General features: G+C 43.6%; 1 protein-coding gene and 1 long non-coding RNA gene across 5 annotated transcripts in view; one reads left to right on the top strand and one right to left on the bottom strand.

Annotated features, from left to right (window-relative positions):
• Positions 1-17458, top strand: part of LOC307209504 — a 197411-nt gene that overhangs the window by 72749 nt on the left and 107204 nt on the right. The window lies entirely within an intron of this gene.
• The window catches only part of FGD5 (FYVE, RhoGEF and PH domain containing 5), a 134896-nt gene that overhangs the window by 31580 nt on the left and 85858 nt on the right, over positions 1-17458 (bottom strand). For 3 of the 4 annotated variants that reach the window (XM_079964490.1, XM_079964491.1, XM_079964488.1), the window contains exons 6-9: positions 13024-13175; positions 11151-11307; positions 4605-4692; positions 449-499 (exon numbers count right to left, since the gene is read on the bottom strand). In XM_079964490.1, coding sequence (XP_079820616.1) covers positions 449-499; positions 4605-4692; positions 11151-11307; positions 13024-13175 — 448 coding nt within the window. The remainder of the gene's footprint in view (positions 1-448; positions 500-4604; positions 4693-11150; positions 11308-13023; positions 13176-17458) is intronic. The other variant, XM_079964489.1, reaches the window with a different exon arrangement.

The following is a 17458-nucleotide window of genomic DNA, read 5'->3' as shown; positions in this document are numbered from 1 at the left end:
TTACGAGGGCCATTTGCAATGCAAGCCTATACACATATACAGACAAATAAGCCCCACTGAGCACATTGGGACTTATTCACACTTAAGTGTATATAGGATAGCAGCCTGACAATTCAAGGTGTTGTCACTACTCACGATCAAAGTTTCAGATAGTAAAATTGTTTCATGTTAAGTATTTGGTAATCGCATACATTGTTCATTCTAAATATCTAATATGACCTATTTTGAGATCACAAGAAACTTAAAAATCAGAGAACAGTACATGTTTTGATGAGTGAGTGGCCCCAAATGACATGAACAAGAGAGGTAATTTATCTTAAAATCAAGCTGAGATCTGAGTACAGTGATGTTGTTTGTTCACAGACTTCTTCCTGGACAAGTAGAGACACTAGCTATTTATTAGGCAAAATAAATAGTTATTATTATCATTTTTTAAATTCTGAACTACCTTGTGTTTCTTCATACTCAGCGGAATCAGGACAAAGGTTATTCAAGTAATCTGTGGGGAATCAGATATAAAGCAGGTAGTAAGTCTCAAATAAATTCCTTTTGATCCACTCTAAACACTAAACCCTTAATCTCGGTGGGTTTTCAGCCCAGATCTCAGACTGGTGGAACGGATTCTGTCGCGCTGAAGGCAGCCAGCCTCAGGCTGCAATCCATTGCACATTAACCTGAGACTAAGCCTAAGGAACATAGTAGGATCTACCTCCGAGTTAACATATACAGGATTGTAAACCACACTAAACCTAAGGTTTAAGATCAGGTTTTCAGCTTAGGCGTGTTCTGGGAACATAAGAAGAGCCTGTTGGGTCAGGCTAATGGTCCATCCAATCCAGCAACCTGTTCTCACAGTAGCAACCAAGATGCCCGTGGGAAACCTCAAGCAGGATCCAAGCATATGAGTGCTCTCCCCTTCTGTTGTTTCCAGTAACTAGTCTTCAGAAGTGTAGAAGCACAACATAGCCTTCATAGCTAGTAACCATTGGCAGCCTTCTCCATGAATTCCTCCAATCCTCTCTGAAAGCTGTCCATCTCAGTGACTACTATGGTCTCCTACCCCATATTTTACCACTTGTAGACCTCAGTTTTCTGTTCCCAGGCAAAATGCTATCAAAGAGGGGGCCTGGCAGATTTCCCTAGGCAGAGAAGTTCTGCATCCTATGTCCCATAACAAAGATGGCCCCATTGCACTTCAGAAAGCAGCAGGAAATACGAAAAGGGTTCTTCAGCTGATCTAAGTGGATGGACAGGATCACATGGGATGAGATGCTCTTTGAAGTAGTGGAGAAACAGAATGCATGAGGACATGCATCATTCCCTATACATAAGAAGGTTGGAAGTTTCAGTTCATTCAAGAAGATACCAGTGCTAGGGTAAGAGTCAAAAGAATGGGATTTTTAATTGCAAAATTCCAAACTGCCTAAGATAATGGAACAATTTACCCCCGCTGACGCTCCCCCCCCGGATTAATTATATTCTAGTTTAGTTACAGTGGATACTCCTATGAAGGATTAAAAATAGATAAACACAAACTTATTCCAAATTGAGAAATTATGTTTAACTGAGTAAAGCAATATTTAATTCTTGACTGCATGCGACTTGATACAGATTACAACTGCGCTGAATTGATGAATATGAGTTGCGTTACTGATAGAAGTTTATACAAGAAGATGAGGGAATCTGTTATTTCTGGATCTCCCTGGACTAAGGGAAGAGCTGTTGCAATCACCACTTTGCAATATCTGTGTAGGCTATACGCAAAAGCTGTCGCTGGGGACTTGAGGCATTGCTTATCCCTGCCGGATGAATCATTGTGGTCTACAGTAATTTTTCCCAAATGTGTATGGGAAGGCAGAAGCACTGCAGCTGTAGTGCTTTGGCTGGTCCTCCTAAGTGTATCCTGCAATGAATTTTATTACTCTTGTTTGGTAATACGAATGAGAGCAACAAGGCTGGAATGATGGGCCCCTGTCAGGAGGAGATGCAACAGTCCTTTAAGTGGGGGAAAGGGGTCCTCTGAGCCCTTTTCAGCAAACAAACATTCATCTCCCTACTTGGAAAAAGAGAATTAAAGCAAGAGAATGTGGCTGCAAGCCACTAGCCAGTTACACATGCTTAAAGTAAATGGGGCATAAGGATCAATAGCAGATTGTACAGATGAGGAAGGTGTGGATCCAAACAACTGCAGAGTTCAAGACATTTGCTTGACAGGAGCAAGGGCAGCAGGTTGGATCCAGAGTCACAGAAGGAACTACAATCCAGCTGAGGTTCCCACCAGAAGGAGGAGGGGAGGCAATTTTTGTCTCCTTTTCACTGCAGTCCCCATACCATCTCCTACACTTGAGGATCTCAAAGCACTCTTCAGCAGCTTTTCAGAGAGCAGAGAGAGGCTACAGGGGAAAGGAACAAGCAGCAAATATCAGCCACCTCTCCCTCCAGCAGTACAGTTCCATGAGTGGTTCTAAGTCAATGATTTTTGAGGTCATTTGGGGTCATTGTTATGTTCTCTGGAAAGTTGACTAGGGATCAACCAACTAACAGTCTTCCCACTTACAGAGCACATGCACTCCAGAGTATCTGCATTTCTTGCTACCTGAAAACCTTTCCCCTCCCTTTTCCTAGCAAATGAAATTGACAGAAAACTTCTCATTGTAGTTGAATTAAAGTTGGACAGGGCAACGTAACATTGAACTAGTCCCCAAAGAATGATCCTTTTTTTTAGATCAGTGCAGACAAAGGAAAACCTTGTTAACACCCAGTGTCAGACCTGTCCATGTAAGCTGTACTGCTGCTCAGATCAGGAAGACATCTTATAGTATCTGGTAGCTAATGGGAGTGTGACATTCACAGGCAAGCTGTTTACAGGCATGCTATATGCCAGGGGTGGCTAGCCAGTGGCTCTCATTGGACCCTATTTCCCATCAGCCCTAGCACTGACCGATAATGATGAGAGTTCTGGTCCAGCAACCATTGGAGGGTCACAGTTTAACCACCCCTGCTATATGTGAATACACCAAAGTCATCTCACTACTACTATTACTAATTTTATTATTTATACCCCGCCCATCTGGCTGGGTTTCCCCAGCCACTCTGGCTGGCTTACAACATAATTTTACAGCAAACAAATCTGTTTAATGTACGAAACAGATGCATGGACCTATTAAGATAGTTGTAGTGAACTAACACCCTCTTGCTTAGCATCTGTGGAGGAAACCAAATCACCCAGCAAAATCACGCATTGGCATCTGGTAGTCACTTGTGCTGCTGTTCTTGCAAAAACAAAAAACCCCCCACAAAAAACAGGAACCACTGGGAAGACGGCATTTCTTTGGACTTATGATCAATGTTCTTGGACCAAGATGAAAGTACTTCTAATCAGTGCTGTGAAGTTCTCTTCGGGAAGTTCCCTTTGTTCTAGTCCATTGATTTCAGTTCTTTCTAATATGTTCTGAAGCTTTTTTTACCACTTGCTGAATATGGGTGGGATTTCTTCCCATTGCCCGCCCCCTGCAAACTTCATCGTATGTCACTCTCCACCAAAAGACATGGGCCACCCCCGCCACCTTCCCATCTTTATGCCTGAAATGCTCCATAGCTGGAATTCCTGTGGACTCATCTAACATGCTTTGCTTTGGGATGAGGTTGCTTTCAACCCAGCCTGCCAGGCTTTTCACTTTTCTATTCTTTTCTGCTATCCTGGTGGCTTCCAGGCTTCCAGCAGTGATAATGAAGGTGACATTTGGCAGGCAGAAACAATGGGGTTACAAATACAGCTTGACACAAAACAAGGGATGCTGAACATTCATGGGGAGGAGCGGAAGCATAGGATCAGGCCTTGTTCCTGACATACATGTGTTTAGTAGACTTTGGGAACAGATCCTATGCATAAGCAAGTGGCTTCTGATCTTGTATACAGAGCCTAGCCCATGTGCACAAGGTCTGTTCTCAGAGTCCATTGGGGATGAGATCAGCTACCACATTCTGTTTCCTTCCAATGCATGTTGGCTGCCCCTACATTTGTCTGAGAAGGAAGGGATATAGAGTTTAATACAGTATTTTCTGATTGGCATAAACTCTACAACATCTCAGAAGAAAGACTATCCTCACACTCCTGCAACCCGAGGCCTTTTAAAGTGGAGAAGACAATAATCTTACGTGTTGGAAAGTATGTTCTCTGCCACAGAGCTACAGACTCTCCACTCCATTTTTCAGTGGAGTTGCTGTCACTGAGAGAAATCCACGATAACATTGAAAACAAAAGGTTGAAATGTTTAAGTCAAGTGTGCTATGAGTCACAAGTTACTGGGATTCTCTCAGAGTGTATGGGATTCCTGCTCTAATTCATTCTGCCTCTGCCTCTTCAGATTCATTAGTATTGCTCTGTCAATGTTTTGTGGAAAATCCAAATTGTTATTTGCACCGACTGAGCACTAAAAAGCGGTTTTCCCTGGAGGAAGACAGTGGGACAAGAGGATGTGCGGATAAGCTCTAGGTTGACTTTCAAGGGCGATAATGCCTGAGAATGACTATAAGCTAGGAACAAACCAGGCAAAAGGAGGAGCCTCCTATCATGGGAGTGGCATGTTTTATATCTTGCTTACCTGTGAGGAGCACATGGTACTGGAATATGCGCTGCACCACTTTCAAGAGCTGATGTTTCACATTCAAGGGACTCCCACCACGAAACTGCTGTCCTCAAGAGAAGGAAAATAAGAAGGGTGAAGGTCAGAGCTCAGACATCCACAATCAGAAAATAATCAGTCATCCATCCAGGTTCACATGACTGGCAAGAGAGACATTTAAAGCGCTGTCAGAGAGAAGATGTGCCCAGGTAGTCTCGAGGAGCTGACCTTTTGTCCACAATGTTTCAAAATGAAACTAAAACCCAATATTAAATTTTCATGATTATTTATATTTTGGTCGATAGTCAAAATAGACTTCAGAATTCAGACTCCATGCGACTACAGATTTCAAGTGACCCTTGTATATTTTTGTGGCTACAGCTGGTTGACTGGAGCCAGCTGGAGGGTTCCTGCCACAAGCAGCTTGATATTTATAATGCATGAGTATCTCAAGGCTAATATAAAATCCAAGAACTTTCCCAGAAGAAGTTGACATTAGTGCTGTGCGCAATCCACAGGGCAAGTGTCTCTTCACTTGGGCTAAAAGGTCGTGAGTATACAGTGGGGGCCTGACATGAGCTCAGTAGCTAATCATAGGGCTAGCAGAGAAAATAGATGTGCCTTCATGACTATTTGACACATCTGGCGAGATATGGCCCATTGACCTCAACACTGTTCTTCTCTATTGTGACATGCTCACAAATGGTATTAAAAAGTGAAAGGACCACTTTCCTCTGGAAAAGCAGGCGGGGATTACCGAGGTAAACACAGAGCAGAAAGCAGGCTGCTCTTTTCCTTTTAATACAGAATTCCTGGCAGAAGTTTTAAGATGTATTAGCAAATGAAAATTGTTTCATTTCCCCCAAACAGCAGCTCTGAATATAACCAACTGCATGAAAAAGTATACACAGTCTTGGCTGGGGGAAAAACTAGACTTGCCATTGCATGGTTCAATTAGTAGAAAGTATTTTGTCACAGAGCTGAGTCAAGGTGAGGGGAGTTGTGTAAGGTATCACTAGCAGAGACTCAAAACTGATGGCAAGTGCCATATTTGAATTATCTTATTGTCTCGGGAGGGGGCGCGCTGTTTCTGCTCCTATTTTTTCTAATGTAATTTATCTTCTTTTTTGAAAACTATTTTGAAAATGTTTTTTGTAGACAAAGAAACAAATAATACATCGGAAAGCAGTGACATGCTCAAGAGCTCTACATATGGGCAGATTCATATAGGAGGAGATGGTCCCACAAGTGGCTTGGTCCCAAGCAATCCACGGCTATGAAGCTAACAATGAGCAACTTAAATTGCACTTAGAGCTGAACCAACAGTTAGTGTAGCAGGTACAACAATGGGGTCACATGATTCTGCACTGACTGAAGCTTCCAGCAGCCTGTTACAGTTGCCCAGTCATTGATGCAACACATGCATCTATCACTCATGGTAATATATGAGAGGGCTTTTTCTGTGAGGGCAGCACTCACTGCTCCAAGAGCTTGGATTAGCTCTTTCTCTGTGTACTTAGGTTCCACCAGCAGTTGAATCGTTTTTCAACAAGCCTTTGATCCCTGCCGCTGCTAAAATTATTAGATGTTTGTTCTGGCTCTCTGGATTGTTTTTCTACATTTAATTTTGGTCATGTGTTTATTATCTTAGGGTTGAGTTTGTGTGTTTTTGGATCCTCAGTGTTCTTTAATTGTACTTGTCTCGCTACGTTGTGGGTTGTTTTGTAAAGTCTCATGCCTTGAAAACGGAATGGAAATATCTCGACAGGGAAACAAACAAGTAACGTAGAAATAAGCATCTTGTTACTGCGACTCCTCCTCCTCCTGTTTCCAAGTCTGAGAACAAACTTCAGTCAAAAGTTAACAAGGGTCATCTGGCAATGGTGAACTATGAAACAGGTTGCGACAATCCAGGCTGCCTTGGCCGGCCCTGGAGCCATTAAAAATGAATAGCCATGTCTCTGATGGGACGTCGTTGCCACAACTTACTGTCTCATCCATTTGCTACTTTCCACCTAAGTTTCCATAGCAGCTTCAACAAAGAAAACGAAGGAGAAAGCCAGGGAGTTTGCGTTAGGAACCTTCAAAAGCCGCCTTATACTGAAATGAGACCACTGATTCATCTGAAGGAGCGTCTGCGCGCCCATCGTTCTGCCCGGACGCTAAGTTACAGCGCAGAGGGCCTTCTGGAGGTTCCCTCACTGCGAGAAGCAAAGTTACAAGGAACAAGGCAGAGGGCCTTCTCGGTAGTGGCACCCTCCCTGTGGAACACCCTCCCATCAGATGCCAAGGAAATAAGCAACTATCTTACTTTTAAAAGACATCTGAAGGCAGCCCTGTTTAGGGAAGTTTTTAATGACTGATGTTTTAATGTATTTTTAATCTCCTCTCGGAAGCCGCTCAGAGTGACTGGGGAAACCCAGCCAGATGGGCAGGGTATAAGTAATAAAGTAATAAATTATTATTATTATTATTATTATTATTATTATTATTATTATTAAAGTCAGTATTGTCTATAGTAAATGGCAGTGGCTCGCCAGAACTTCAGGCAGGACTTTGTCTCAGTTCTACCTGGAGATGCTGGGGATTGAAGCTGGGACATTCTGCATGCATAGCAGATGCTCCACCACTGAGCTGCAGTCCTTCCCTGAGATTTCCACCTGCTGCTGCTGCTGCTTTTCTTGTCATGGATTTGCGGTGAAAGGGGAAGCGGCGTCTGTTCAGTTTCTGATCCTCACCATCATCATGCAGTGATGGCCGCTTCAACACAGCTGTCTATTGTCCACTCGGTGCTATTCGTGCATGGAGGATCTTCTCAGCATGCACACAATGCTGTCCTCATCAAAATGTCACTCCATATTTTCCCCCACCTCATTTCATCCATATTTGCAAGTTTTGCAGATTTCTCTCCCCCCCCCCCCCCCCGGTCAAATTTTCAGTGGAAATGGCAAATACGGAGGAAAAGAAGGGGGAAAGGGGGTGTCATTTTGATGACGGTGTGGATGCTATGCAAAACTTCCATGCGTGAGCAGCACCAAGTCCCCCAAAAACCTGCCATATGGAGGCACCCTAATTACTAAAGATGCTGTAGGCAACCCTTTTTACTGACCAAGCCTTTGGCACCCCCATATTCAAACATTTCCAACTTTGTACACACACAAATATCCGAACAGGATCAGGATCAGTTTCAAAAGTGATACAGTGGTACCTCTGGTTACAAACTTAATTTGTTCCAGAGGTCCGTTCTTAACCTGAAACTGTTCTTAACCTAGGTACCACTTTAGCTAATGGGGCCTCCCGCTGCCACCGCACTGCCATTTCTGTTCTCATCCTGGGCCAAAGTTCTTAACCCGAGGTTAAGCAGAGCCTGTAACCCGAAGTGTTTGTAACCTGAGGTGCTTGTAACCCGAGGTACCACTGTACAGGAGAGATTTGCCTTTCTTCCATCACCATCCCTCGAAGTTACTGAGTGGTATTCCTATTTGGATACTGTTGTGAGTGGGGAGAAGATCAAGGATACAAAAACGCGAAGCAAAACCCAAACCCACAGGAAGCTTCTGAGTTCAGATTTACGACTCCAATAAAAATCCCATTAACTCCAATTGTAGCGGAACTGAGGGGCAACACACCAAGCTGAGATAAAAGCATTAACACGGCAACTTTTATCCCTTACTTAATAGTAGGATCTGTGACGTTCCTGTGAAATACATTCTGACCCTGCTTCCTGGGGCATTGCGAGGGAGATGGGGAAAGGGCAGAGTAAGAACCATTGATCTGAAACACACCAAAGGCATCTTCAGAAGAGCTGTACTGATTTATGTGCCAGACAAGAAGAGCAGGATTAAGGCAAGACTTTGCATTAGTCCCAAGGGAATAGAGCACATTCAACTGCCAAGCATAAACTCAAAGAGAGTCGGGACCTTTCTGGATATAGGGTCAAGCACTAATTTACCTCTGAATTGGTGAACTGGGAGGACAGTTTAGACATACATATCAGAATTAGGGAAGGCAGAATCTGAGAGTATATAACTGGGGCTAAGATCAAATCTCTCCCCACCCCCAAAAATGTATGTGGTGAAAATTGGGGGGTTGATCCCAGAAACAGTTAAATCTTCCTTTTTTATTTTTACCTTTTCCCCTATTTTTCCATTGCTGCCTATGGGGACATTAAAAATTGAACTTTTTTAAAGAGAGAGAGAGAGAGAGAGAGAGAGAGAGAGAGAGAGAGAGAGCCCACATTAGTTTTCTGGATCTCAGCATGCCCCAAACACAACATTCTTCTGGAGCATGGTGGTGGTAGTGAGGAAAATGGCTGCTGCTAAAAAAAATATGGCTGCTGCTATCTTTTTGTGGTGACAGCCATTTTCCTTCCACAGTGCCCCAGAATGCTGCTGTATCTAGGGTATTCTGAGGCCACAAAATGGCAGTGGATTGGTTGCTGAAGGAAATATGTTACTTTTGGCTGGTGACAAGAAAAGGAAGAACAAAAACAAAGACCCTACTACTAAAGGAGAGCAGCTCCCTGAATTTGACTCCTATTCAGGGTCATAATTTGCACCTGCTACCAGCATTAGGGTTTCCAAAATGATAATTACATCAATCCTGACCTAAGCTCTGGTATCTACAATACAAATTTATATAGGATTTATACCCTTCTAATTGTTATGGTTTCCACCAAAAAATGCTTTGAATTTTAGTTAGTGAAGGGCAGAGACAGAGAGCCATGCACCTGTCAGTCAGCTAATGTCATATGATTTAAATCACAACAGGTGAGTTAAACTTCTGGGAAGAACTCTATACATGCTCCCAATGCGTCCTTTGCAAGTCTCCCTTGAATGCAGCCGCAGCTGTAAAGGAAGATTGATTCCTCAAATTGAAATTGGCACCATATGACACTAGATGATGGACATGGTGGGCCAAACCATGTCCTAGGCCAAATGGGGAGGCCTGGCAGCCCCAATGAGGCCCATGGGTCAGACATTCCCCACTGCTGGTAAACGGACTGACAATTTTCTGTTACAGTAAAGGCGGACAGACTTAGTGGAATAGAAGTGTTTGGAACACATATTCTCTGCCCTGCAAACATTACCTTAGAAAATGTGTTTTCAAGTAAGAATCTATGTCTAGAAGGCTTTCAGATGAACCAACCCCATATGTTGCTGTAAGTGTAGAATCCCATAGTCTTCTCATAGTCAATGAATATGCAGCCCCTGAAGGAGCAGAACTAAGCCAGGTGCTGTTAGCACATCTAAACCTCCTTCCTGTCTTTATTCTAACAGAGAGTTCTCAGTTTCTTCCACTTTACCCCCTCACAAAATTATAGCTTACAAGGTTCTCTGGGGAAAGAGAGTAAGTATTAAACCAGATAAATTCTGTGGTATGAATATCAAACACACAGAGATGGGTTTTGTGAATATATCCCTGCTGGTGAGAATACTGTCATTGCCTTTGAGACAAGCAGTTTTTGACTCTAGTACATTGAACACCTGGGCAACAAGGAAGCACAGCCCACAGGATAACCAAGTTTGAGATAAGCCCCCCAAAACAATTATTGCAATTAGAAGTCTGCCTTTCCGATCAAAGCCTTCAGAGCAGCATTCTTAGACTCCATTTTTATATTTTTGGCCTCAAGGGTTCAGACAGTGAAATATCCACAGGCAAATGTTGACAAACGGTCATTTTAATGAATTATCATTATTAATATTTCAGATGTGCTGCAGAGGGAGACATAATCCATATCTCAAGGGCCTGACAGCCCAAGCCACATTAAAAATACAGCAGCCCATTTATCCTCGTAACCTTTTCTGTCAGATAAGTAAATATTACTACCTCTCCTCCCCTACCCTTTACAAATGGAGAAATGGATATATATTAAGGCTGACATTGTGTGCATCACCACCAGAAGAAGAAGTGTCACTGTGGCAGGAAGCAGAAGAGAGGGACAAAGTTTGCATTAGTCCCGTTCAGGGATTCTAAATTCCTTCTACACTGAGCATGAGCACACTAGCCCTATGGTTTTCCCTGTGACGGCTGGAAAGATAACCTCTGAGACTGTTGGCAAGTTAGCGAAGGCCAGGTTGCAGTAATGTGCAGGACAGAGGATGAAGGAATTACTTAGTTCCCATACATTTGGTGTCAGGTATGGAGTGCTCAGTAACAAGACAATCCCTGACCTAGAATTCTTGCTGCTTCCATCTCCCATAGCTGCCCACAGTTATGCGAGAATGGATGATCACACATTCATTGTTGTTGTTGTTTTATTATAGCAGCCCTTGCGTTCCATACATAAGGGCACAAGCAACCCCAATTCTTCTCACTTGAGGGTGTGCAAGTGGATCTAATAGGTACTCCTCCAGACTTAACCCTCCTCCAAAGCTATCCCTGAACTGAGTCATCATTAATACCCCCCTACATGACCCTTTCTGAGCTCTGAAGGGAGGGCACACAAGGAAGGAAGGAGAGAGTGATAAAGAGAACTACAGGACAGCCCTAAAGCAGTGTGAGGAAAGGACTGAGGGCCCTTACCTCAAATTCCCGAACGACAGTATCCAGCTGGGAAGTTTTAAGGCGGGCTTCATCCAGCAAAGCCAAATTCCTATCAAACTGCATAATATAAGCCGTGTGGTGAATGAACCTTGATTCCCTGGAGAGGAAAATGTCAGCCACTTTCTGGTGATCTTCCCTAAAGCCACATCAGGATAAACAAACAAACAAACAAATGAAAAGGTTACGACATTTGGGGCTTTTTCATTTAGGAAACAGGGAAGTAAGAGAGGTCATGATAGAGCAGGCATAGGCAAACTCCGGCCCTCCAGATGTTTGGGACTACAACTCCCATCATCCCTGACCACTGGTCCTGTTTGCTAGGGATGATGAGAATTGTAATCCCAAACATCTGGTGGGCCAGAGTTTGCCTATGCCTGTGATACAGGCATACGAAGATTATGCATGGTGCGGAGACAGTGGACCGGGAGGTGTTTTTCTCCCTCTCTCATCACGCTAGAACCCAGGGTCATCCAGTGATGTCGCATGGTGGAAGACTAGTGTGCAGACAAACGGAACACACACACATGGAATTCACTGCCACAAGATGTGGCTGCCATCTTGAGTGTTGTTGTTGTTGTTGTTTAAAAAGGGATTAGACAAATTCATGGAGGATAAGGCTGTCATTGGCTACTAGTCATGGTGACTGTATACCCTGTCTCCAGAACTGAAAGCAATATGTCTCTAACTGCCAGTTGCTGGGTAACATGAGCAGGAGGGTGCTATTGCCCTCATCTCCTATTCTTCGCTTCCCAAGGAAGCCATATTAGCCACTGTGGGAAACAGCCGAGGGGGTCTTTGGTTTGGATTTTTCCCACCTCTACTGGATGCTGCCCACAGCCATTCCCATTTATCAGCCCTGAGCTGCTTTGTGAAGAACAGGCCTTTTTAATACTCCAGGTCCACACATGATGCAACACACCTATCTGAAGACAATCCACTGGCCACATCTGGTGGCCCAGCAGAACCTCAACAAACCTCCTGTTCGGGGAGCTGGCCTAGGACTGTGAAAACAAGGATTTCGTCAAACGTCCCACAAGCACAATATATGGTTGGTGGGCTATTATTTGTCTTGAATGCAAATAAATAGGTTCTATATATTTAAAATGTTGATATCCCACCCTATCCATTCAGGCTCAGTGTGGCTTTTGCACATCTCTTTTCACTTACACAAATACTGCAGACGGTATCTGTGACTTACTATCTTGTTATCGGGATCCCAACCTTCCAGCAAAATGTACTTTAAGACAGAGGCCTGTAAGACAGAGTTGTTCCGCCTGGCCTTTGGCTTGGAGCCAGTTTGATTCCCTCCCTCCCTCTCTCTCTCTCTATTTTTTTTCTTTTCCTTCTCCTCCTGCGATGAGGCTACATTTTAATATTTTAATGTTCCATTATTTTAATGTTGTATTTTATTTTTGTTTTTAAGTTTGTAATCATTCATCTTGTTTTTATTATTGCTTGTAAGCCGCTCTGAGCCTGGCCTTGGCTGGGGAGGGCGGGGTATAAATAAAAAATTATTATTATTAAACAATGGTAGAGGAAACATATCTGGAATCTATTGAAAATTAGGTCATTCAGTAGTCAGATATATAATGCCTGAGTGCATAACATCTGGAGTTCTTACAGATCATGCTACCATGTTCTTGTAACAGATATAATGTAAAATCTCAGGGTGGAGGATAACCTCTTAGCATTCAGGGCGAGGCCATCACAGAGGCAAGCTGTCTCACATTCAGTTACTTTTGATTCTCCCTCTATTCAAAAGAAATAGGTGCTTGGTTTTCCTAAAGATTTCAGGATGTCGGGAAATGGATGCCGTCCTGAGATGGTATAAAGGCCTTGCTAAATCACTTACCAATTGAGAACTTTTTCTTCCAGCTCTTCCAGTATTTCTTGGTGTAGTTTGTAGATTTCTGGGATCTCATTCAATCCTTCCTTGAGCTTTGCTTCTTCATGGTCATTGTTATCTTCATCTCCCAGCACTTTTAAGACAGCTTCATAGAAATCCTGTGTACATACAATTCAGAATATCATCTGTAGGCTGTTGCCCAATCCTACTCACATGTTCCTGACTACCATATTCAAAACCTGTCATTCAGTGCCAAATTTCTTGTCTGTGCCTTGGTCATTTCTCTTCCTGACTAGCCATTTGCTTTCCTTACCTCTTGTTGCCTCACTTTTCTTCAACTAAGTTAAGGTTGACCCAAACCATAATTTTCTGATGCCACACAGTCCTCTTGTGGGATTCAAGCGCTCCCTTGTCAAGAGCTTGAAAACCTTTCAGAAAGACCCTTGAAACAGGGTGTGAATTTGACACAGAGGCACTGTGTGAAATCTGAGATGTCACAAATGAGAGAACTAGACCAGCCAGACAATGATTGTCTCCTTGTTTGTTGGTTTGAACCAATTTTTACAATACTAAAGAAAATCTTTCCCCATGAAAACAACTTGTCTAGTTTTGTATCACCACAATAACATTACCAAAACCTATGTACTAGTTTCCTTAATTTTATGCATCAATAAGAACCCTAGTCTTCATATTTAAAGACTTCCTACTGTTCTGCTCCAAGCTACATTTCAATTCCATCTTTCCCTTAATCCCCTTTGTAAAAAACAAACAAAAAACCTAATGCATTATGGTCACCCTTTGTTCACCTCACTGACACGCCCTTTTATACTTTCCTCAGTACTGCTTCCTTGCCTTACAACATCTGCCTTCGCTAAATAAACCCTTCCTCAAAACAGACTTCATTATAGTGTTGTTTTTCAAGATAACAAATTCCTTGCACATCCATGTGGAAAACTGGAATTTCAGTTCTGTCTGCCCTTATGCAATAGTCAAGGCACTTCAAAAAAACCACAAAACCCCTCCACTAAAAATTATGATAGTTATGCACTCCCCTTCGCCCCAATCATAGAGACGTAGAGGCAGCACTACTGGATTTAAGCTGCAATCATATTCCTGCTTACCTGGAAGTAAGTCCCTTTGGACTAATTGGGGCTTACTTCTGAGTAAACATGTACAGGATTGCACTGTTAAGGTCCCTAGCATGAGATGGAATCTCTTGGAACTGAACAGTGTCACTGTCAACACCACCAGCAAACACATCTGGAAAGGCACAAAGCAGAATGCATGCTATGTTAAAAGAGTGTGAAAGGCATGCAGCAGTTTGCTCCCCAGACTTTCAGAGCCCAGGGATCTGAGTCATCTTTTCACAGATGATTGTACGGTTTCTGCAGAGACCCGCAGGCTAGTGTCTATTGGAAAATATATAGCTCCAAGGCATTTCAATGGAACCAAATCATAAATCACTGTTCATCTGTCCTTTTTGTAATAAGCTTCTTGCCTCACTGCTAGCCCTTGTTAGTAGGGCTTGTGTTGTCGCACATCAGCAGGTCCATTTATTCCACAAAAGTCAGCAGCAAAAACAAGGCAAATGGGGGGAATGGTGCCCATCAACAATAACCCATAGCAATTGTTTTGTCATTGTTGATTTTTAAATTTATGTCAAATGGGACCGTGTTCAAGTTGTGCATGTCCTTTCATTGTGGTAGGTAAACGTAAAGGGACCCCTGACCATTAGGTCCAGTCGTGACTGACTCTGGGGTTGCGGCGCTCATCTCGCTTTATTGGCCGAGGGAACCGGCGTACAGCTTCCGGGTCATGTGGCCAGCATGACTAATCTGCTTCTGGTGAACCAGAGCAGCGCACGGAAACGCTGTTCACCTTCCCACCGGAGCGGTACCTATTTATCTACTTGCACTTTGACATACTTTCGAACTGCTAGGTTGGCAGGAGCAGGGACCGAGCAACGGGAGCTCACCCCGTTGTGGGGATTCGAACCACCGACCTTCTGATTGGCAAGTCCTAGGCTCTGTGGTTTAACCCACAGCACCACCCACGTCCCTATGCTGTGCATACATCTATATTAAATTGCTGTGCCTAAGTGCCCATGGACTTGATGTCCAAAACTGATCTCTGCTCCTCCTCTGGTATCCTGCATCATCCCATAAGCCTATGCCCTTCTGACAGTAACAAAACATGGCAGGGTTTGTGCAGAGAAGCTAGCCGAGTATTTCTACTGTGCCTGGCAAGTATCCTGAAGTATCCTATTCATGGGTATAAATCTTTCTCTTTATTCCCCTGAAGCGGATACACTTAGAGAGGAGTCTGAGCCAGGCAGCTGGGTGTTCCTCATTCTGGCCTGCGCTAAGGCTCTTGCAGGCAAAATGTCTTCCTTTCTGCCAATCTAATCTTTATGGGAAAAATAACTGGATCTTTCGTTGTCTACAAAAGTAAATGCACACCGGAGGGAACTGGAAGCAAACTGTAAGCTTCTGCTAGCAGTGGAGGACCATATGGAATCACTTAGAAAAACATCCAGCGCTTTCCCAATTCCTCCTCTGCATCCCAATAAACCATGGAAGTGCCTGGAGATTTTAATTGCACAAGAAAGAGGAAGGAATGGAGGAAGAACGAGCAACCGAGAGAGGAAGAGTGGGACCCATCGACTGGAAAGCCAGCATGAAAGAGATGTCCTCTGAAAATTGCAGAGTTTGAAAGCTCCCTGGGGTTCTTCGTTGATAGCAGCCGCAGCAGATGGGGATGTTACAAAGCTTCTTGGTTTCATTTTTTAAAAAAAGTTTTATCTGTCCTGATCTGACCTTCCTTTGCTGTTTCTACACACCAATAACTCTTGCAACAGACAAAAACTACCTGGAATATCACAATGACACTGTAGCTATTGCTAATACAGTCGTATCTCTGCTTACGTATCCCTCTGGATACGTAAACTTCGGGTTGCGAACGCAGCCAACCCGGAAGTGTATACTTCTGGGCTTTGCCACACGCACATGCACAGAAGTGCTCTGCGTGCAGCACGCATGCGCAGAAGCGCTCAATCGCGCTGCGTGCGTACGCAGAAGGGTGCCTCCAGTTACAGACTTTTCGGGATACAGCCAGGCCTCCAGAACGGATCCCGTCCGTAACCAGAGGTACCACTGTACCAGGAATATGCCTGGTAAGAGACATAGTTGGATTATGGGTGACAGGAATTCCAGCTGATCAAAGGATATCCTGTGACACACATACACACACAAGAACACAATGTTCTTGCACCTGGAACTTCCTCTCTTTCCCTCAGTGTCACTGTTTTCATGTGTCATAGCATTTTTATCCTGTATGTAGGTCTACACCAGGCATAGGCAAACTCAGCCCTACAGATGTTTTGGGACTACAACTCCCATCATCCCTGGCCACTGGTCCTGTTAGCTAGGGATGATGGGAGTGCAGTCCCAAAACATCTGAAAGGCCGAATTTGCCTATGCCTGGTCTACACAGTTGCTTGTACACTAGCCTTTTTCTCCAGAACTGATGTCCTCCCTTCCCTTACGTATTGGAATCCACACACAGCATCACTGTCCTCCCATGTTTTGTTTTGTTACAACATTCAACTGCAGCAAAGCACTTTTAGGGCTTCTGAGGGGAATTGTTCCTTGGAACTAAAAGTTACCTGTTTGCAGGCTCAAATTGTTTTACTGGTAGCCCAGCCAGCATGAATGACTTGCCACACAGTTTAAAATTAAGGCTGTAATCCCAGCCCTGCCTAATCAGAAGTAAATCCTAGAGAATTCAGTTGTTGCTGTTGTGTTCAAATCCTGCTTGCTGGTTTCCCATAGGCATCTTCTCAGCCCCTGTGAGAACAGGATGCCGAACTAGATGGACCATTGACCTGATACAGCAGGTCTCTTCTTATGTCCTTATGTTATGTCCAATGAACAAGGAGTTCCTGTTCACATAAATGCTAACCAGATTATTTATTTTAAATTATCAATTTTTTTAAAAAAAACAATTAACACAGCTGAAGCTAACTAAGCAGCAAAACCTAGCCAGAAATTAAACTTAAAACAGCCCACACTTCTGAAATAAAACCACCTTTGCCTGGCTCCTGAAAGCTGAGAGAGATGAAACACCGCTGTGAGGGCCTGTTCCCAAGGAATTTCCCATTCAGTCTCAGATGGGGAAGGCCACACACAGGCCGGGCCCCTGGAGAAAGATCTGAATATATGAATAAGTTCATATTATAGAAAGTGATCCTTGATGTGTCATGGACTGAGCTGATTTTGAGCTTCAAATGTCATGCTGAGTGCTTTGAATTAAACTAGGAAGCCATCTGGATCCAGTGAAGATGTTGTCAACACCAACATTATACTGGATGACAAACATGGATGGAAGTTCACTTGGTGCCTTTACCAGCCTGTGTATGATCCTCAACCCAGTGTTTACTCAC

Source organism: Podarcis cretensis (assembly GCF_951804945.1).
Source record: "Podarcis cretensis genome assembly, chromosome: 2".
Classification (NCBI taxonomy): Eukaryota; Metazoa; Chordata; class Lepidosauria; order Squamata; family Lacertidae; genus Podarcis; species Podarcis cretensis.
This window is presented reverse-complemented; position numbering and strand designations above follow the sequence as displayed.